Source organism: Dasypus novemcinctus, chromosome 15, assembly GCF_030445035.2.
Source record: "Dasypus novemcinctus isolate mDasNov1 chromosome 15, mDasNov1.1.hap2, whole genome shotgun sequence".
Classification (NCBI taxonomy): domain Eukaryota; kingdom Metazoa; phylum Chordata; class Mammalia; order Cingulata; family Dasypodidae; genus Dasypus; species Dasypus novemcinctus.
Window position 1 is genome coordinate 17,547,744 of NC_080687.1, and position 23,331 is coordinate 17,571,074.

Below are 23,331 nucleotides of genomic sequence, written 5' to 3' on the forward strand. Positions count from 1 at the left end.
AATTTGCTCAAAGCATAGATCATTTCATTACGAAGAAGTATAAAATGAGGACAGGTTGGTTAACAGTACAAAAGAACTATACTTTGATTATGTAACATACCTGCATTGCTAAACATTTTATTTTTCACTATAACTTGATATGTGTTTAGTGCTTCAGCATACATTTCATTAGCTGAGTATTGACTGGCCAAGTTGAAAAGGACCTAAGGAAGAAAAGATAGCCAAAAAGATGGATAATGAACATTTTAGACCACTTCTGCCTCCAATCTTTCTAGAGATTAAAACAACAACAAAGTTAGCTGCTTATACAGGACATTTGCATTCCAAATGAACCAGAACATTAAGATAGGTAGAGCTGTCCTTTAAATTCCACCTTCATTTTCTGTGTCTTCTACTTAGGTAGTATTTGCCATCCATTAATCTCAAGAATATCTACAGAGAATGAATGTATAGTATTAATGCAGCTAGCGATAAAAAGAATAAACAAGACAGTGAAAAAATTCACAAATATTACAGAACATAAATATAAATTAAACATTTGGAAATATCTTAAACCTCAAAGTACATAACAGAGAAGCATCTGTGTATTATTATTATAATAAAACAATACAGGAATGTTTTCCTATAGGGTGTTAAGAATGTAGTGATACATGGGAAAATATAACTAATGTAATTTATGGACTATAATTAACAAAAGCATAGTAATTTTTTTGTAGCAAAAGCAAAGTTCGTAGTATGTTCATTCTACAGGTTAATAAAAAGAATATGGGGTTTGGTTGTGAGATATGAATACGATTAAACATTTTTTTTTTAATTAATAAGGAGACCTTGACTATGTCATTTAACTAAACTGAGTTTATCTGTGTATCTTTCTGAACACTAGAGGAACAACTGAGTTAGCAGTTGGAATTAGATGAGATAAAAATGCCTAAAAAAGAACTTTTTAGGAGTAATGTTTCCACATTTCATACATTTGGACTATTACGTAATATCTTTTGGCTTAGCATTTTAACAATTTTTTTTCAAATTGAGTTTTCTTGAAGATTGCTAGTATTCTGAACTATACAGTGTGGTTATTTTTAATGAGATTCTAATATAGTTATTTTGGTTTGTGATTTTCAAAGACTTCAAATTAGGCAAATGAGATAAAGTTCTATGACAGTAGTTAAAAAAAAATAAGCAAACTTTCAATTTCTAGCTAAATTTCTTTAATCCTAAAAAAACACTTCCAAAATCCTTGCTTTATACTGGTTTTTTTTTTTAGATTTATTTTCTTTCTTGCTACCCCCTCCTTGTTTGCACTTGCTGTGTCTGTTCATCTTCCTTGTTTCTTTAAGAGTACCAGGAACTGAACCCGGGACCTCTGATATGGGAGAGAGGCACCTAATCACTTAGGCCTCCTCTGTTCCCTGCTTTGTTGTATCTCTCATTGTGTTTTTCTTCTTGTATCTCATGTTGTGTCATCTTATTGCATCAGCTTGCTGCACCTGTCCATTGTGTCAGTTTACTGTCTTCCTTGTCTTCTTTAGGAGGAACTGGGAACCTCTGCTCCCTGCTTTGTTACGTCTCTCATTATGTTTTTCTTCTTACGTCTCTTGTTGCATCAGCTTGCCATACCTGCCATTGCAACAGCTCACTGTCCTCTTTAGGAGGCACTGGGAACAGAACCAGGGACCTCCCAAATAGTAGGGGGGAGCTCAATTGCTGAGCCACATCTGCCTTCTTATACTGCTTTTTAAAAGGTTACAGTTCTAGTGGAAAAAGTCTTTGTTGTTAAATAAATTGAGAAAAAGGACATCTGAAACTGGATATGAAAAACTCAATGTTTATTGTTTATAGCTAATATTTTAAAATGCCATGAAATCTTTATTAATAGATTAGGGAGTAATTTATGATAATCATTTTTTACTTCTGGAAATACAGTTTTCTATAACATAATGACCTAAACTGTCATTTTGTATATGGAGAAATAATATACTAAATGTTGCTCTGATATATACTTTGACGTTTAAGAAATTAAGATGGTGGCAGACTTGGCCCAGTGGTTACGGCGTCCATCTGCCACATGGGAGGTCCGTGGTTCAAACCCCGGGCCTCCTTGACCCGTGCGGAGCTGGCCCATGCACAGTGCTGATGCGCTCAAGGAGTGCCCTGCCACGCAGGGGTGTCCCCCATGTAGGGGAGCCCCACGCACAAGGAGTGCGCCCCATAAGGAGAGCCGCCCAGTGCAAAAGAAAGTGCAGCCTGCCCAGGAATGGCGCTGCACACACGGAGAGCTGACACAACAAGATGATGCAACAAAAAGAACCACAGATTCCTGTGCCACTGACAACAACAGAAGCAGACAAAGAAGACACAGCAAATAGACACAGGGAACAGACAACCGGGGTGGGGGAGAAGGGGAGAGAAAAAAATAAATTAAAAAAAAAAAAAAGAAAAGAAATTAAGAGATAAAAACTACCATAATAAAACAACCTATGTTTTAGGGATTTAATAGATGCAAAAAAAAAAAACTAAAAAAGGAAAACAAGATAATGACAAACATGATTTAAAATGATGGCTATCTCAAGTGGGGGGAATGGGTTGGTAAGAGGTACTATATGATTAGATGAAGGTTATTGTAACATCCTAGCTTTATTTTGGATGATGGGTTTGCATGTAATCATGACATTATTAATGTCTAATTAAATAACTAGCTAAATAAAAAAGATCCTTGCATAGATAAAAGGTGAAAGTGTCTAATGAACCAAGGATTATTGTAATTCTAGATACCTGAGGTCCAATAAGATTTAAAAAAAATAATAAAGTAAAAAGATAAAGACTACAGGAATCCACAAATCATAGCCAAAATAATCCTATGCAGCAGGTATTTTAATACTCACTGAGTAAGTTAAGTCCAAATTGATATTTTCTGGAGTTGTAACTTGCTCTCGTTGTCTCACCAATACTCGCTCTTTTCTTCCTGCATCTTTTGCCTTTTCTAAGGCCTGAAATAAAAGTTATACTTTATAAATTATTTTGAATTTTTATCAAATTTTATGAATTTGGAAAATAACTAAGGGAAGATTGGCTGGATTCATTTTCCATCCTTGGATTCCCCCAAGAAGCCCTTCTGTATTCTTACCATACACTCCCCTTGAAAACAAGAGCACCCAGAGTACTTGTTTAAATTGGAGCTCACCATCATAAATATGTCTGTGTGTTCTTTCTGTGAAAAAAGGCAAGTAAACCTTCTAACAACTTTTAGGTTAGACCATGCCAACTCCTTTTTTCCTCCCAACTCTTAATCTTTATGTATTTTAATTTGATCCAATGAGTGGGTTTTGTTAGGCTTCTGAGGTCTTCAAAGTAGAGACAAGTTAAAGATAATTACTACCTACTATTACAACAGATGCTTAATTTTGCTCTCATAGGCCTACTTGAAAAGTCAAGAACCCTGAAAGGCTAACCAAAGACAGATTAATTCAACATGAGCTTTTAAAAATAACCAGATTAAAAAGCATTAGTACAATGGATAACTTTATATACTGAGCATTTCTTTCTAATGATATTTGTTAATCTGATAGCTAAGTCACAGAAATTATATTTCTATAGTACGGCAATCAAAGTAATATGAACAGAGCAAATGAAAAGAAGAGCTAATTAAAAAGTAGACTTGGGGGGCCCCACCTCAAACATGATTGGGGAGTGAGAAGCTTCAGGGCTTACTACACAGAAGCTTTGAACAATCAGTGAGAACTGGAAGACATGTTTTCTCAAAGCTCCAGAAAATGGTTAAAGGATGGCAGTAACAGGATGAGCACCAAGTCAAGATAAAGGCTTCTTAAAAGCAATTGGAGGGAAGGAGACTTGGCCCAGTGGATAGGGCGTCCGTCTACCACATAGGAGGTCCGCAGTTCAAACCCCGGGCCTCCTTGACCCGTGTGGAGCTGGCCCATGTGCAGTGCTGATGCGCACAAGGAGTGCCCTGCCATGCAGGGGTGTCCCCCGCATAGGGGAGCCCCACACACAAGGAGTGCGCCCCATAAGGAGAGCCGCCCAGTGCGAAAGAAATTTCAGCCTGTCCAGGAATGGCGCCGCACACACAGAGAGCTGACATAGCAAGATGATGCAACAAAAAAAAGAACCACAGATTCCCCTGCCACTGACAACAACAGAAGTGGACAAAAAGAAGAACATGCAGCAAATGGACACAGAGAACAGACAACTGGAGTGGGGGGGGGAGGGGGAAAGGGAGAGAAATAAATAAAATAAATGAATCTTTAAAAAAATAAATAAATAAAAGCATTTGGATCTTGTGGCATACTGTCTAGTCTTTCTCCAACCCCTCATCAACTTGATACAAACTGACCCGAGCTCCAAGTGCAGATCTGTGGTCTCATTTCCAGAGTACACAGTAACCCTCTTGTACATATTGGGAGGATGTATGCCTTCCCCAATCAGTCTGGTGATGGTCTGTGGTTCATTCTGTCCCAGAACTTGCCCTGTGTGTAAAGACAGCTCACAGAACTCTTCTACAGAACACTATGGGAGAGCAGTCAAGTCATGCAGCCTGAGGCAAGGGACCGCTGCTGTAGGACACTTGGAATAGTACCAGGGACCCTGAGGAAACTCTTTCCTAAGGAAGAGGTGGCATTCATAACAGTGTAAATGGGGTAATTTGTGAATGTGCAGAAAAAATCATGGAGTGCCTGTGCTTCAGCCTGGAGCTTTTCTCTATACTCATTGTATGGATATCTGCAAAGAGTGGAAAAGGTGTTTCCTTTTTTCCTCCTGCTTTTTCTTTTTTATTATATCCTGGCATTACAGGAAAGCTCTGCTATAATACTAGTTGGATACAAGCTTAAGGAACAAATGCCTCAGACTCTAAATTCCATCAACCACACAATAAAATAACATAATGTTCAAGTTTTTTTAAAAAAAAACATACAAAGAAACAGGAAGCAAAAGCTCAGGCAAAGAAGATCACAGCAATAGAGATCATGAGAGAGAGGGGAGGGGCAAGATGCTAGCAGAGGAAAGAGCTCCAAGAGTCAGCTCATTTTACAGTGCAGTTAATAATCACTCAGAGCTATCTAAATCAGCTAGTTGGGGAACCAAGGAGACCAGAAGAGCATCCTGGAACATTCTTGGAAGAATGGAAGGAGGGGAATGCTCATCTTCAGTGAAGATTTGTGAGTAGAGCACTCCATGTTATAGAGGCTTGTGCCCATTCCCTTCTGGTGGCACAAAAACACCTTGGGAGCAATTCCCTGGCTGGAGGTGGAAGCTCCATTTCTCAAAAACAGGGGAGGAAGAGATGGTTGGCCATCGATTTCAGCTACTGATAAGTAAATTCAGCTGGCTAAATTCCAATCCTAAGAATAGCTAAAGTATGAACCTGTCCAAAGTAGAAAGAGGCTGGTAGCCTCTACTTTAATTCTACCTGCAGCATGAGGAGAAATGGGGCTGACTGAAAATCACAGTGATGATGAGGACTGGTTTCTTTCCACCCTGGTTGTACTGCAGCCCTAACCTAGGCTCCCTTCCATCAGGGAGGAAGCTAGGGTGACCTGCATCAGACTCTTTGTGCAACTGTAGTTGCTTTCAGTCTGCATAGACTAGATTAATCTGTTGAGCACCCATGTAGCTACATCCTCAATCCCAATAGGAAAGAAGTGGGGGGAAGTTTCCTCAGCCTCTCTGGGCAACTGTAGGTGCTTTTGGCCTGCAGAGACTAGATTCATCTGTTGGGCACACATGTAGCTACATCCCCAACCCCGACAGGAAAGAAATGGGGGGAAGTTTCCTTAGTCTCTCTGGGCAACTGTAGGTGCTTTCAGCCTGTATAGACTAGATTTGGCCTGCACAGACTAGGTATCTATGGGTCCATCGTAACCACAAAAAGGACAGAAGGGACACCCTCTTCAGACAACTTTAGCCACTTTTGGCCTGCACAGACTAGATTAGCGGTCATAACAGTGGCTACATCTCCACCCCTGATGGAGCAGAAGAGGGACAATGCAACCTCACCCTCTCTGTGCAACTGCAGTTGCTTTTGGTCCACACAGATAAGATTCTTGAGCACACCTGTGGCTCTGTCCCTGCCTCTGGCAGGGGAAGAGGAGGGCTGGTGCCTCATCAGTCACCTAGGCAACTGCGGTCAGTTTTGACCCACACAGCTTAGTTTGCTGCCCACACCTGCGGCTCCATCCCTGCCCCAGGCAGGGATGGAAGGGGTATGGAACCTCATCAGTCTCTCCGGGCCTTCATGGCTTGGATTACTGCACACGGCTGTAGCTCTGTTCCTATTCATAGCAGGGAAGAAAGGTGGGAGAAGCTTTATCAGTTCCTGGGGCAATGAAGGCAGCTTCAGCCTCCAAGGCTTAAAGTATCAACCACATCCTAAGCTCCTACTCCACAACCAGCAAGGAAGAAAGGGCAAGAAACATATGAAAAAACATGAAAAAATTCTGATTGGCTAACCACGAGCCACTATGAAGTTCCAAATTAGGTTGAACCAAGTATCAAAGAGGAGCTGTAGCACAAAGCCAATCAAATAAAAACCCCTAAAGAAAGAATAAATACACCTAGTAAATTAAATGCTGAGACACCAACAAAAAAATTATAATCCATACCAAGAAATAGGAAGCTATGTCCCAGTCAATGGAACAAACTAAGCCTCCAAGTGACATAAAGGAGTTGAGACAATTAATCAGAGAAGTTCAAAGAAATCTCCTTAATAAATTCAATGACATGGCTAAAGAGATTAAAGATATTAAGAAGACATTGGTTGAGCACAGGCACAAAGAAGAATTTGAAAGTATACACAGAAAAATAGCAGATCTTATGGGAACAAAAGGTGCTATAAATGAAACTAAAAATACACTGGAGGCATATAATAGCATATTTAAAGAGGCAAAAAAAGGATCAGTGAGCTTGAAGACAGGGCCTCTGAAACATACAAAAGAACAGATAAAGAACGGAATGGAAAAAATGGAACAGGTCCTCAGGGTACTAAATGACAGCAATAGATATACAAACATATGTGTCATGGGTGTCACAGAAGGAGAAGAAAAAGAAAAAGGGGCAGAGGAAATATCTGAGGAAATAATAGTAGAAAATTTTCCAACTCTATTGAAGGACATAGATATCTAAGTCCAAGAAGCACAATGTACTCCCATCCAAATAAACTCAAATAGACCTACTCCAAGACACATACTAATCTTAATGTCAAATGCCAAAGATAAAGAGAGAATCCTGGGAGCAGCAAGAAAAAAACAATGGACTACATACAAAGGATGCCCAATAAGATAAAATGCTGATTTCTCATCAAACACTATGGAGGCAAGAAGGCAGTGGTATGATATATTTAAGATTCTGAAAGAGAAAAACTGCATGCCAAGAATTTTATATCCAGCAAGACAGTCTTTCAAAAATGATGGCAAATTTAGAATATTTACAGATAAACAGAAACAGAGTTTCTATCCAAGAAATTGGCTTTGCAGGAAATACTAAAGGGAGTGTTACAATCTGAAAGAAAAACTGGAGAGAGAACCTTGGAAGTGAATCTAGAAATGAAGATTATCAGTAAAAGTAACTAAAAGTGTAAAAAGAGTAGTGAAAATGAAGATATAACAAATAAAACCAAAAGGTCAAAATGGGTGAAGAAAGAAGTGGCAAAGCTTTACAGTAATAACATTGAATGTTAATGGATTAAATTCCCCAGTCAAAAGCCATAGCCTGGTGGAATGGATAAGAAATACAAGCCATGTATATGCTGTTTACAAAGAGACTCACCTTAGGCCCAGGGATACAAACAGATTTAAAGTGAAAGGCTGGAAAAAGGTATTCCATTCATGCAGTAACCAGAAAAAGAGCTGAAGCTGACGTAGCTATACTTATTTCAGATGAAATAGACTTTAAAAGCTATTATGAGAGACAAGGAAGAACGTTATATATTAATAAAAGGGACAATTTGCCAGGAAGAAATGACAATCATAAATATATATGCACCTAACCAGAATGCTCCAAATTACATGAAGCAAACTGTGAAAACTGAAGGGAAAAATAGATGTCTCTACAATAATATTTGGAGACTTCAATACAGCACTCTCATCATTGGCTAGAAAATCTGGGCAGAGGATCAATAAAGAGACAGAGAGCTTGAATAATATGATAAACAAACTAAACCTAATAGACATATACAACAAAACTGACAAACCCTTAGCTTGACTGACAAAGAAAAAGAAGATGCAAACAAAATCAGAAATGAAAATGAGGACACTACTACTGACCCTACAGAAATAAAAGAGATAATAAGAGGATACTATGAACAACTGCATGCCAAACAAACTATGCAATGCAGATGTAATGGAAAAATTCCTCGGAATATACAAACAAGCTACACTGACCCTAGAAGATATAGAAGACCTCAACAAACCAATCACAAACAAAGAGATTGAAACAGTCATCAAAGAACTCCCCAAAATGAAAAGCCCAAGACCAGATGGCTTCACAAGTGAATTCTTCCAAGTATTCAAAGATTTAATACCAATCTTACTCAAACTCTTCCAAAAACTTAAAGAGGAAAGAATGCTACCAACCATTCCATGAAGCCAGTATCACCCTAATAACATAGCCAGATAAAGATTTATTATTATTTTTAAGACATTTAACTTTTTAAAAAATTTCTTGCCCCCTCCCGCCCCCCGTTGTCTGCTGTCTGTGCCATTCACTGTGTGTTCTTCTTTGTCCTCTTGCATTATTGTCAGCAGCACCGGGAATCTGTGTCTCTTTTTTTGTTGTGTCATCTTGCTGTGTCAGCTCTCCATGTGTGTGTGCAGTACCACTCCTGGGCAGGCTGCACTCTTTTCACATGGGGTGGCTCTCCTTGAGGGGCACACTCCTTGTGCATAGGGCTCCCCTACCTAGGGGACACCCCTGCATGGCAAAGCACTCCTTGCACACATTGGCACTGTGCATTAGCCAGCTCACCACATGGGTCAGGAGGCCCTGGGTTTGAACCTTGGACCTCCTCTGTGGTAGGTGGATGCTCTATCAGTTGAGCCAAATCCGCTTCCTGGATAATGATATTATGAAGAAAGAAAATTACAGATCCATTTCCCTAACAAATATAGATGTAAAAATCTTTCCTCAACAAAATATTCACTTAATCAAATTGAACAACACTTTAAAAGAATTATTCATCATGATCAAGTGGGTTTTATACCAGGTATGCAAGGGTGGTTCAACACAAGAAAATCAATCAGCATAATACACCATATTAATAAGCCAAAGAAGAAAAATCTATGATCATCTCAACTGATGGAGAAAAAGCATCTGACAAAATACAGCACCCTTTCTTGATAAAAATTTTTTCAAAAGATAGGAAAGAAGGGAACTTTCTCAAACTTATATTGGCATATATGAAAAACCCACAGCTAACATTGTGCTCAACAGTGAAAGACTGAAAGCTTGAGATGCATTCACATTGAGACTGGGAACAAGACAAGGATGCCCACTGTCACCACTATTCAATATAGTGCTAGAGGTTCTAGCTAGAGTAATTAGGCAAGAAAAAGAAATAAAAGGTATCCAAATTGGAAAGGAAGAAATAAAACTTTCCTATTTACAGATGATATGATACTATACCTAGAAAGTCCTGAAAAATCTACAACAAATTTACTAGAGCTAATAAATGAGTACAGCAGAGTGGCATGATACCAGATTAATACACAAAAATCAGTAATTTCTATATACTAGCCATTAGCAACTGCATATGAAGTTAAGAAAAAAATTCCATTTACAATAGTGATTAAAAGAATTAAATATTTTGGAATAAACTTAACCAAGGAGGCAAAGCACTTGTATTCAGAAAACTATAATGCATTACTAAAAGAAATTTTAAAAAGACCTAAGTAAATGGAAGAACATTCTGCATTCATGGATTAGAAGACTATCAAGATGTCAATTCTACCCAAATTGATATACAGATTCAATAGAATCCCAATAAAAATTCTAATTATAGAAAACAAAATTATCAAATTTATTTGGAGAGATAAGGGGCCCCAAATAGCCAGAAACATCTTAAAAAGGAAGAACAAGGTTAGAAGACTCCCATTTCCAGTCTTTAAATCATAATATCTAAAGTGGTGAAAAACAGCATGGTACTGGCATAAAGATAAGACATATAGACTAATGGAATCAAGATTCTATTCATTTCTGTTCAGAAACAGACCCTCACATCTGTGGCTATGTGATTTTTTTTTTTTTTTTTTTTTAAGATTTATTTATTTATTTAATTCCCCCCCCTCCCCTGGTTGTCTGTTCTTGGTGTCTATTTGCTGCGTCTTGTTGCTTTGTCCGCTTCTGTTGTCGTCAGCGGCACGGGAAGTGTGGGCGGCGCCATTCCTCTGCAGGCTGTTCTTTCTTTTCGCGCTGGGCGGCTTTCCTCACGGGCGCACTCCTTGTGCGTGGGGCTCCCCCACGCGGGGGACACCCTTGCGTGGCACGGCACTCCTTGCACGCATCAGCACTACGCATGGCCAGCTCCACACGGGTCAAGGAGGCCCGGGGTTTGAACCGCGGACCTCCCATATGGTAGACGGACGCCCTAACCACTGGGCCAAAGTCCGTTTCCCTGTGGCTATGTGATTTTTGACAAGGCTGTCAAGACCCAAAGTTTTCAAAAAAACTTGTTGGAAATGTTTTTCAACAAATGGTGCTGGGAAAACTGGATATGCATATTACAAGAAAGAAAAAAAGACATCTATCCCACACATTATACAAAGATTAACTCAAAATGGATTAAATACCTAAATATAAAAGCTAGAACTATAAAACTCCTAAAAGAAAATGTAGGAAAACATCTTCAAGACCTGGTGGTAGGTGGTTTCTTAAACCTTACACCAAAAGCACAAGGAATGAAAGAAAAAAATGGATGAATGGAACCTCCTCAAACTTATATACCTTTGAGTTTCAAATGACTTTGTCAAGAAGGTGAAAAGGCAGCCCACTCAACGGGAGAAAATATTTGGAAACCACATTATCTGGTAAGGATTTGATTTTCATGCTATATAGAGAGATCACACAACTCAATAATAAAAGATATAGCAATCCAATTTAAAAATGGGCAAAGGAATTATACAGACGCTTCTCCAAAGAGGAAATACAAATGGAAAAAAAGCACAAGAAAAAATATTCAATATTACTAGCTATAGAGAAATGCAAATCAAAATGACAACGAGGTATCATCTCACACCTCATAGAATGGCCATTATTAAAAAAACAAATAAAACTACAAGTACTGGAGAGGATGTAGGAGAAACAGGAGTACTCCTTCACTATTGGTGGAAATGTAAAATGGTGCGGCCTGTGGGAGACAAGTGGTTCCTCAGGAAGTTAAAATAGAACTGCTATGTGATCTGGCAATCTCTCTACTAGCAATATATCTAGAAGAACTGAAAACAATGACATGAACACACATTTGCATACCAACGTTCACAGAGGCATTATTCACAATTGCCATAAGATGGGGAAAGATCCATCAACCAAAGAATGGATAAACAAATGTGGTATATACATACAATGGAATACTATGCTGCTGTAAGAAGAAATGAAATTGTTTAACATATAACATGGGTGAACCTTGAGGACATTATGCTGAGTGAAAAAAGCCAGACACAAAAGGACAAATATTGTATAGTCTCACTAATATGAACTAAATACAAAGAACAAACACATGGAGTTAAAACCTAGAGTACAGGTTACTAGGAGATAGGCTGAGAACTAAAAAGGGGTACTGATGCTTAATGTATGTAAAAGTTTTAATTAACTTGACTGTAAAAGTGTGAAAATGGATAAAGTAGATGGTAACACATTATAGTGAGTATAACTAACATCACTGGTTTATAAATGGGAATACAGCTGAAAGGGGAAGTTTACGGATGTAAATGTCAATTGAAAGAAAACTAAAGAATAGCTAGGGACTGAATAACATAGTGAACCCAGAGGTGAATGAGGATTGTGGTAAATAGTACAAATACAAGGATGTTCTTCTATGAACTAGACCAAATGTAAGTCACTAATACAAGATGGCAAGAATATGGTGAGGCATGGGGAAAATACAAATGTAACTTATGGACTAGTTAACAGCATAGTGTAATATTCTTGTATCATTGTCAAAGAAGGTACTGTATCAACACTAAGGGTCAATAATAGGGGATTTTTTTCTTGTGGACTGAGGAAAACATTAAAAAATTTACTTAGGCAATAACAGCACAACTCTGTGATGAAAGTGAGAGCCACACTTTGGATAGACTGTACAAGGCATGAGACTGTATACCATAGTGAATGATGTGGTGGAAGATGGACTGTGGCTAACAGTACAAATATAAGTGTTCTCTAATGAACTATAACAAATGTGCAAAACTACCATATGGCATTAATAATAGGCGGTGTATGGAAAAAATATACCAAATGTAAGCTATGGACCACAGTTAGTGGTAATAGTCTGATAACATTCTTTCATAATCTGTAACAATGTTCCACAACAATGTAAGGTTTTGATGGAGGGGTGATGTATGGGAATTCTGCATGATTGTTTTGTAAGCTCAAAATTTCACTAAAAAAATATATATAATAATAATAAAAAAAGAACACATCAATGAAGATATACCAGACAATGACTTTAAAAATGATCCTAAATATGCTTAAAGAACTAAAGGAAAACATGGACAAGAACTAAAGGAAATCAGAAAAATGACATATGAATGCAAAGAGATCATCAATAGAGAGATGGAAATTACGAAAAGGAAACAAGAGCTGAGAAAATAAAAAATTTCCTAGAGGGGTTCAAAAGCAGATTAGAGCAGGCAGAAGAATCAGAACATGAAGATAAGAAAATTGAAATAATCTAGTCTGAAAAACAGAAGAAAGAAAGAGTGAAGAAAGGTGAACAGAGCCTGAGGAACAATCAAGCATATCAAGAAACACATTGTGGGAATCCAAGAAGAAAGAGAGAAAGGGGCAGTGAGACAACCCAAGACATAATTGCTGAAAACTTTCCAAATTTAACGAAACACACGACTATATACATTCAAGACACTTAACCAACTCCAAACAGGATAATCACAAATAGACTTATGCTGCAGCACATTATAATCAAACTGTCAAATGTCAAAATTTAAGGAGAATTTTGAAAATCACAAGAGAGAAGCAATATGTCATGTACAAAGGAGCTGCAATAAGATTTACTGCCAACTTCTCATTGGAAACAATGGAGGCGAGAAGGCAGTAGGATTAAACCAAGAATATTATACCCAGCAAAACTGTCTTTCAAAAAATGAGGGAGAGATTAACATATTTCCAGATAAACAAAAGCTAAGGGAGTTTGTCACCAATATACCAGCCCCTAAAAGAGATGCTAAAGACAATTCTTTAGGTTGAAAGGAAGGGACTACAGCGAATAGATCAAAGCTGCATGAAGAAATAAAGATCTCCAGTGTTGGTAGCAACATGGATAAATATAAATGTCAGTACTATTGCATTTTTGGTTTGTAACTACACATTTTACTTCCCATAGAATTTAAAAGGCAAATGCATAAAATGTAATGAGAAATCAATGGTTTTAAATTCATAATATATATAATTTATGACAAAATATATATAAAGGTGGGGGATGGACAGGTATGGGAACATAGTTTGTATATACCATGAAATTAAGTTGCTATCAAAGCAGACAAGATTGTTATAGATTTAGAACATTAAGTTTAAACTCCATGGTAACTACAAAGAAGATATCAAATAATATTCAAGTTCCTAGAGTCAGAAATTAATAGTACAGTTTTCAAGGGTCTAGGGGACAAGGGAAATGGAGAGGTAATGCATAATGGATATAGGATTTCTGTTTGGGGAGATGGGAAATTTTACTACTGGAAGATGGTAAGGGTACTGCAATATTGTGAATGTGATCAATCCCACTGAATGGTATTTTCAGGAATGGCTGAGATGGGGAAATTTATATTGTATATATGTTCCCACAAATTAAAAAAGAAAAAGAAAAAAGAGAGAGCAACTAAAGAGACAGTGGTCATTAAAGACAATAGATAATCCTGGATGAGATCTAGCAAAGCAGGAAAAAAGACTCAAAGAAACATTATTGGGCATATGAAAAAAATGGAATATAAATGGTAAGCTTTGTATCAATGTTAAATTTCTTGGGCTTGATAACTGTAGTTACGGTAATTATGTAAGTGAATATCCTTGATCTTAGGAAATTTATATGGAGGTAGTCAGTGTTTACCGAGCAGCATTATTTAAGTGTTCAGAAAATGGACTAATGAATACAGAGATAGATAGACAGACAGATGGATAAATAGCTGAATAGATAGGATGATGCAGCAAATGTGGCAAAAGGTTAAAATTGGCGGATCTGGGTACTGGGGAGAGAGGAGTAGGAGTATGTTGGAGTTCTGTGTATGGAGATTGTATTATTTTCATAATTTTCCTTAAAGTTTGAATGTTGTTTTTTTTTGAAGTTTTAAAAAAAGGGAAAAAAAGGAAAAAAAAAAAGACAAGGTACTATGTTCTCCTGTCAGAAGAGCAGGAAGTGAACTGACAATAGTTGTAAATCTGGGTATCTGGGTGGGGTATGTTAGAATCCTGTGTATTGTTGTATCTGCATTATTTTTGCAACTTTCCTGAATGTTTGAAATTATTTCAAAGTAAAAAGTAAAAAGAAAAAAAGCAGGTCAGTAACTTCTAATGTTGGTAAGGGTCTGACAAAATGGGCAATCTCATCCTTCGTAAGTGGGAACATGGGAAAATGAATTGCTACCACCTTTTAGAAAACTAATCAGGCATTATCTAAAGATATTAAAAATTCACATGCCTTTGAATTTTAAAAAAGTTAGAATCTCAAAAACAAAACTATGATTTTGCATTTTACATAGGAAAAAAAACATTTCAGGGTAGTAAAGGTAAATAAGAAAAATAACATGGAAGCACATAGTACTGTGCGTGGCTCATGGCAGTTATGCCTTTAGTGAGTCTAATCCAACAGTCCACCAGGCCAGAAAATTTAATCACCCAATACATTAGAAATTTTTTCTCTACTAAAAAGACCATTGTTGGGAAAAATTATAAAAGCAGCCAATTGCTTTGACAGTGCCTATGAAGCAAATTTACAATTCTAGGTTCTGGAAATAATTGCTTCATTCAAAATCCAGTCAATTGATAAATATTTATGCTTGTATAGATACATACATAAAAACATACACATACATATATACACACTTCATTATTCTGAGTCCTATGAATTTATGAGCTTACCAATTTTAAGTCTCCACAACTGTTGGCAATACAGCTTTCTTCTACCAACTCATTTACTTTCTTCTCTAATTGTCTAATCTTTTCTTCTGGACTATTAAAGAAAAAGCAGGTGTAATTTAAATCACTCAACCACTAATATTACATATTAAAATTTAATTTACTTTTAATATTACCTATTACGTGCTTTCCAAATTTAACAAGTCATAGATAAGAAATGTATAAATTTAAAAAAAAGAACTAATATTTTAATAACTACATTACATAATTATTCATAGCAATAGTAAGAGTGAAAATAATAATAATGGTAATATAAGAATAAAATAGTAGTAACATGTTCTCTTGCTTTTTTTTTTTTTAAATATCTCTTTAAAATAAGTATACCTTATTATATTTATAGTCCCATTTGGCTTCTAAGGGAACCAATACTGACACATAAAAATGAGACCATATTTTGAAGATACATATCAAAATAAAATTGCCCGGAACATATATTCTTCTCATACTTGATTCTATTGCTGTACCAAGAACTAGGGATGATATATTGATTGTTATCTTGCTAACATAAGCTTTTAAAATATTTAAGAAGTATTTGGAAAATAAAATTTCTATAAATATTTCAACAAAAACAGCATAAGGATTTGCATACCTATCTTCGTTTTTGGCTTCCAAAGGAGGAGCAGGGCCCCTTGACTGACTTAGGGGGTCAAATGCAGAGCCTGAGACACAATTCAAAAGGTCACATGCAATTTGCATAATTGAACAAAATATGAAAACTGTACAAGTTATTCAATTCACCTATTTAAAGGGTTTTATTTACTTAGCCAATGGACACAACGTTATGACTGCATAAACTTTTTGAATATTTGCATACATAAAACCACTAAAATTAACTTTTGTGTTAATGTATAAAAACAAAAATGAGATCCTCTGTCAGCATTTCCTTTCTCCCTATGGTGATCTCTTCCTATTATGAACTCTAAAGTATCAACCATACGAGTAATAACTAGGTGTTGGCTTTTTAATTTTCCTTAAAATCATAATAAATATTAATTTTGTCATTATAACTTACTCTAAATGATTGACTTAGCATGTATTTAAATACTATTTCTACCTTTTTAAAATTGAGCTATAATTTATGTAAAACAATTCTCAGATTTTAAGTGTAGAGGTCAATACCTTTTGACAAATCACACATTAGTGTAATTACCACTTCAATTAAGACGGAGAAGATTTTTATTACCACCCACATTCTTTTCTTAAAGGTACATAAAATAGTGATGCAGCTTATAATCAATGGTATCTCAGAGGTGATAACAAATGGTAATAATATATATACACATAAAACAGTAAAAAATGGAAAGCTAGCACAACAAACCTCTCAGAGCTGCTTTGGTAAAACCAGCTGCTCTCACTGCTGTCATAGGTCGAGTAACGCCATCCTTAAAAGAATAAGAATCATTTAAAAAGTATTCTTAAATAGTAGCTACCTCATATCTACTTTTTCCCAATTTTAACATGGATTTTAAATCACTGTCTACTTATTTCTTACCTCTGCCTCCTCATGTATCAGCCCTGTCTTTACTTTCCCTTCTCCCTATAAAATTTCAATTCCTTGATCTAATTGGGCTCATTCTCAGTTTGAAAAGGAAAAAGTGATTAGCTTCATAGCTGGCTTCACCTCTAATCTTGGTTGATTTTTCCATAAGCCCACGACAGAAACCATGGAAAATTGTTATAAATGCAGGTATAGGAAAAACAGGTCACAAGGGAAGTCATTTGAGAAGACTCTCAGTCCTACGCCCATTCCCCAATGGGACCTCATTTTCAGACGTAAGTAAAAAAATCCAAAGAAATCTTGCAACCAAAGATTTAGAACATTCTAAACTTTAGCCCACAATTTCAAGCATCAAGGTCACCACAAAGATAACATTTTCATTGACATTTTAAAAGAATATTCGTAATTTTTAAAATGCCACTTTGGTCATAATGTTTAATTGTCATAAGAAAGGGACTCAATAGAACAATCGGCACCACAGAGATACCTGGATAGCTCCTGTCATTGGTCTTCCCATTGATGATGCCAGGGATGTCTTGGACTAGTAAACAGAAAGGCAAGTTAAAATAATTTGTAAAAATATTTATCTTTAATTTTATAAACCACTTTTGAAAGTTTTATCCACAGCATTATTATTCAATTGGTAGGTAATTTAAACATGTTTTTTTCCCATTAATCATCTGATAAAACAATAAAATTCTCAAATAGGGGGTAAGCAAACTACAACCCCCAGTCTCTGTAAATAAAGTTTTACTGGAACACAGCCAAGCCCATTCATTACACATTGTCTCAGCTATTTTTGCATTACAACTTCAGGGCCGAGAAGTTTTAACAGAGACCTGCAAAACCTAAATACTAGAATATCTGGCCCCTCACAGAAAAGCTGTGCTGATCCCTGCTCTAAAACACCACAAAAAATGAAATTTATGATTAATACAGGCTCAAGCTGATTTTAAAAAGTGTGTTTCGTATGATACAGAGTTAAATTATAAACAAGGCTACTTTCTTTGCTCACATAAAGGAACATTATGAAGGCAAGTGCCCTGCACCTATAGGTTCTAAAGCTATTTTTCTGACCCCTAAGAAAATATTATCATTAAGGTCAGGAAATGCTAATCTATCTCGTTCTTCCATTTTCTCCCACTCCTCCATTGTTTCGTATAAGCATAAACATATAAATTATAGGTAATTTGGGCAAGAAAATAAGGTTTATTACTCTTAAATATTTTATATAGCATCTTTCCTCCAAATATATGCCTCTGAAACACTTGTTTTATTTTTCACTTATTAATATTTTTAACAATTGTAAGCACTATTATATTTATTCAACATTTGACTTCATATAAAATATGTAAATGAAATATACATGAAAACTGGTTCTATTATGTCAAAAATGAAAGGAAATTAATCAACAAACACTAGATTTACAAATGGAAAAAGGTAATAAAATATTTTCTAATATATTGACAAATCAAAGTGACAAGTGAAAAAAGCTCAAAACTTTTAATCAAATTAGATTTTATTAAGTTTGTAACTATCAAAAATGGATATATCAGGGTTATGGGTTTGAAAGATAGCCAAAATTATTTAGAACTACCTAATATGTATGACAAAAATCTTAATATTTTCAGCTTAAGAAAACCTACCCCATATCCAGTAGCTATAGGTCTAGTAACTGCCGTGCTTGGAATTTTAGCAGTTATCTTGGGGAGGGAAAAAAACACAGTTAATAGAATTCAGATTTAACTATATAATAGAAAAGTGGAAAAGAAATAGAAAATATAGATTTATTGATAAGGAAATATTTACATAATATTTAGAATAGGTTCTTTTAAATTACCTTAAATATCAGAAAGCTAAGATATTTTAAGTACTGAGGAGACTCATTCTGGAATTCATTTTAAAGGGGAAAAGGGACTTTAGAAAGACCTGAGATGCCAATAATATTAATTTGCATGCTCACATCTCCCAATTAATTCATTAAACATTTATTGCATGCTTATTACGTCCAGCCACTAGGCCAAACAGACACAAAATCTGGAGCCAAAGAAACGGAGTTTGAATCTCCTCTACTAGCTGGGTTTACTTAAACTCTTTGAACCTAAATGTTCTCATCTTTAAAATAAAGATACAAAGTATCCTGATCACAAAATTGTAGCTGGACTCAAATAAGACTCTGTTCATTAAATTATTCTCAACATGTTAGTTATTAGGCATATTTATTTGAAATATTTGATTAAAATATCATTAGTTGAAGAGTTCTAATTCAGGCTATGGTAGACTAAGACCAACTTAAAAAGCTGGGGACAAAAATATTTTCTAAAAAAAATCAACATGAATATATTAGAGAACCTTCAAGGTAGTAAAGAATTGCTAAGTCCCAAAATAAGAAAGAGAAGTCCAAAGAAGTAAGCACGCATTTAGGCCTGCTTTTTCTCCCAGAGAAATCTGTCATTCCAAAGTCATGGTTGAGAAACTGGGCACAGCTTTTAACTGACTCACAGTTCTGATGATATAAAAATTGGAGTTGAGTACCTGCCAAGGGGGCAGCCTTGGTAATCCTCCACGCTTTAGACTGGCATCTCAAAAGGCTATGCTCTAAGACTGAAATGTAAATTAGAAGTATACCAAACCTCACAAGGGCTGAAGCCCAATTTAGAATGATTCCAAACCAAACAGATCAAGATAATACAAGATTCCTAGTGCTACTAGTGCACTAAGCAAAAGTAAATTCTCTCTGATGAAAGATAAGATCATCTAGAGCTGTACTGTCCAATAGAACTTTCTGCAATGAAGGAAGGAAATGAAGGAAACGTCCTGTCAAATAAGGTAGTCATTAGCCACATTTAGCTGCTGAACACTAGATATGTGGCTAGTGCAAGAAGGATCTAAAATTTTTTATTTTATTCAATTTTAAATCATTTAAATGTAAATATCTACATGTAGCTAGAAACTACACATTGGACAGCAGATCTAGAGCCTTAAATTATCTCTACAATTTTTCATTCACCATGTCTGGCATTCAATCAAAAACAACCAGACCTATAAGGAAACTAGACCACCTAACCAAAAATCAAAAGAAACAAAAGACAATAGAGGGAGTAGATGTAGCTGAAGTAGTCGAGTACCCCCTACACATGTATGGTCGAGTGCCCCCTACACTGGGATCAATCCCCAGTAACTCCTAAAAAAAAAAACCAACAAAACAAAACAAATTAAAAACAAACAAACAAACAATTCCCATTGGGGAATAGATGTAGCTCAGTGGTAGAGCACCTGCTTCCCACGTATGAGGTCCTTGGTTCAATCCCCGTTACCTCTTTAAAAAAAAAGAAAAAAAAAAGAGTGATATAAAGAAATCCAAAGGTAGGGCCCATATAATTGAAATATCAGACACTTTAATATATGTGCTTAATGTGCTCAATGAATTAAAAGCCAAGATTAACAATTTTAGAGGAGAACTGGAAAATATTTTTAAAAAGGAAAAAATGGAAATTTTAGAACTGAAAAAAATATTTTAAAATAATTTAAAATCTTGCGTTGTCAGAAAGTGGTAAAAAGACTAATTTACATTAGATCTTGCTAAGTCAAAGATGAGTGCTGTAATCACTAGGAAAGCACTAAAAGAATGGCTAAAGAATGTGTACACTATCAATATAATAGAGGGGAGAGATGGAATAATAAGAAATAAAGAAGGCAAGAAAGGAGAAAAAAGGGAACATAAAAAAGGTAGGACAAACAAAAAGCAAATAGTAAGATGGTAGATTTAAACTAAATCAGTAATTTTATTAAATGCAAATGGACTGAACACTTCACTAAAAAAAAATATTACATTCAGACAGTATAAAAAAGCAAAACCCAATTATATGCTGCCAATAAGAGACACATTAAATATATGGATATGGATAGGTTGAAGGTAAATATACCAAGCAAACAGTAGTCAAAAGAAAGTCTGTGTAGCTATATTAATATCAGAAAAGTAGGCAAAAAGCATAACTAGAGATAGAGGGGTATTTTATAACAATTAAAGGTTCAGTTTACCAGGAAAATGTAACAATACTAAATATCTTTGTGTGATATATATAAAGCAAAAACCTAAAAAGGAAATAGAGAAATCCGCAATCATAGTAGATGTGATCACACCTCTCTCATTAACAGAACTAGAAGACTCCCCCCAAAATCAATAAAAATATAGAACACTTGAACAAAATAATGAACAAACTTGAACTTCAATTGACACATAACACTATATCCATTAACTTGAGAATAGACACTCTTTTCAAAAACAGTTCACTCAACATAAGGCCCTCAAGATTCATCCATGCTATCCCATGTGTTAATACTGTATTCCTTCTTACAGCTGAGTAGTATTCCATTGTATGTGTATACCACATCATTTTGTTTATCCATTCATCTCTTGATGGGCATTTGGGTTGATTCCAACTTTTGGCAATAGTGAATAATGCTGCTATGAACATTGGTGTGCATATCCTTGGTATTCATGTCCTTGTTTTCAGTTCTTCTGAGTATATACCTAGCAGTGGAATTGCTGGGTCATATGTCAAATCTATAGCTAGTTTTTTGAGCAACCACCAAACTGTCCTCCAGAATGGCTGTAAACTACAACATAAACTATAATCCATGCTGTGTAGCAATGCTCCAAAATGTACTCATCAAATGCACTGAATGTACCACACTAATGAAAGAAGTTGCTGATGTGGGAGGAGTGGGGGGTGCGGGGAGTGGGGTATATGGGAACCTCTTATATCTTTTAATGTAACATTTTGTGTGATCTATGTATCTTTAGAAAAAAAGATAAAAAACCAACAAAAAACAGTTGGAATATCAACAAATTTCAAAGAATTGAAATCATACAGATTATGTTCCCTGACTTCAGATGAATAAAACTTGAAATCAGTAACACAAAAATAACTAGAAAATTTTAATATGTTGGGAAATTAAAATATATACTTCAAAATAATCCAGGAGTCAAAGATAAAATCACTATGGAAATTAGAAAATATTTTGAACTAAATGATAATGAAAATATTATTAGAGGGAAAATTAAGAAAAAACCAACTTTATGTCTTGTTCTCTATAATTCAAGTATCTACGTTCTTAGAAAATCAACATATGCTTATTTAAGTGAACTTTAATTACTCATTCCTTACCATATTAGAGTAAGGCCTTTTAATTTTATACATATTGTGGGGAAAACCAATGCTTGATAAAGTTAGCTACAGGTCATAGAAAATATTCACCTTTAATATTCAGCTCTAAATTTATCTTCTAACCAGCTTCTTCTGATTGTCCCAAACAGAGGTAAATAACCTCTCTTTGTTGTTCCATAGGCATTTATATTTGTTTTCCTTTTTTTTACAACAGTTATTATGTTATGCTTTTTAACATCGATTTGTGTCCATTTTGTTTTTCTTTCTAAGACTGTAAGCTCCATAAGACCTAGGCTAGAATTTTATTCCTCTGGAATGAATCTAGTACCTTTCATATAAAACACATAAAATTTTCCCACTTAATAAAGTAATTATGGTGTGATGAAACTATCACTCAACAGAGAGTCAAGAGAGCTGCAATTCTGTTACAGAAAGCTGTGAGACCTTTGGCTTCTCCAGGCTTCAGTTTCCTCATCTATAAAATGAGGATCTCTGAAATCACTTCTAGTTCTAAAGCTCTTTGAAGGATCAGTCTGGTAAAATTATCACCTGCTGTCTGGTACCTGAAATAATTTAATTGAAGATAAAGTTCACTTATTTACTAAGCTATTCAATAAAAATTTATGCAGCACCTATGTTAGACAAATTGCACTGATAGTAGTAGGAACAGAACAATGACTAAGACAGTGTGCCTCTTCAAAAAGCTTACAGTCCAGTCACTAGTCTAGTGGAAGAACTCTGAGCGTATGGTATTTCTTTCTATATTTAAGGTAATCTTAAAATTAAAATATAGGTTATAGAATCACACTGAATTCATTTATACCAAATGTGATGGGCAAGTTACTCAGCAAATATAAATGACTGGTATGAGATTCTTCTTTTCAAGTGATTTAATACTAATCATTTATTTTTGTTAAGTAAGTATGTATGGCAGGAAGGAGTGGGAGATAGAAACAAAGTAAGGGAAGATGACAGCAGGAAGACATTTCATCTAAAAAGGAGGAGTTACTATATATCAGGGTTTCTCAGCCATGGCACTCTTGACCTTTTGAGCTGGATAACTCTTTATTGTAAGGCTGTCCTGTGCATTGTAGGATGTTCAGAAATTATCTCCAGCCTCTTCACACTAGATCACAATAGCACCCACCCAAGTTAGGTCAACCAAAAATATCTCCAGATATTACCAAATGTGTCCTGGAGAACAAATTGCTCCTGTTGAGAACCACTGCTGTATAGTACCGGGTGGGTGAAGAGAAGTAGTTTAAAAGAAAAAAAGGAATATTAGGAATAGAA

General features: G+C 35.6%; 1 protein-coding gene across 4 annotated transcripts in view; it reads right to left on the bottom strand.

Annotated features, from left to right (window-relative positions):
• Nucleotides 1–23,331, bottom strand: part of IFT88 (intraflagellar transport 88) — a 150,690-nt gene that overhangs the window by 118,557 nt on the left and 8,802 nt on the right. For 2 of the 4 annotated variants that reach the window (XM_058276342.2, XM_058276340.2), the window contains exons 4-10: nt 18,514–18,570; nt 17,355–17,408; nt 16,688–16,751; nt 15,959–16,028; nt 15,313–15,403; nt 2,883–2,987; nt 101–203 (exon numbers count right to left, since the gene is read on the bottom strand). In XM_058276342.2, coding sequence (XP_058132325.1) covers nt 101–203; nt 2,883–2,987; nt 15,313–15,403; nt 15,959–16,028; nt 16,688–16,751; nt 17,355–17,408; nt 18,514–18,570 — 544 coding nt within the window. The remainder of the gene's footprint in view (nt 1–100; nt 204–2,882; nt 2,988–15,312; nt 15,404–15,958; nt 16,029–16,687; nt 16,752–17,354; nt 17,409–18,513; nt 18,571–23,331) is intronic. The other 2 variants (XM_058276343.1, XM_058276341.1) reach the window with 1 other exon arrangement.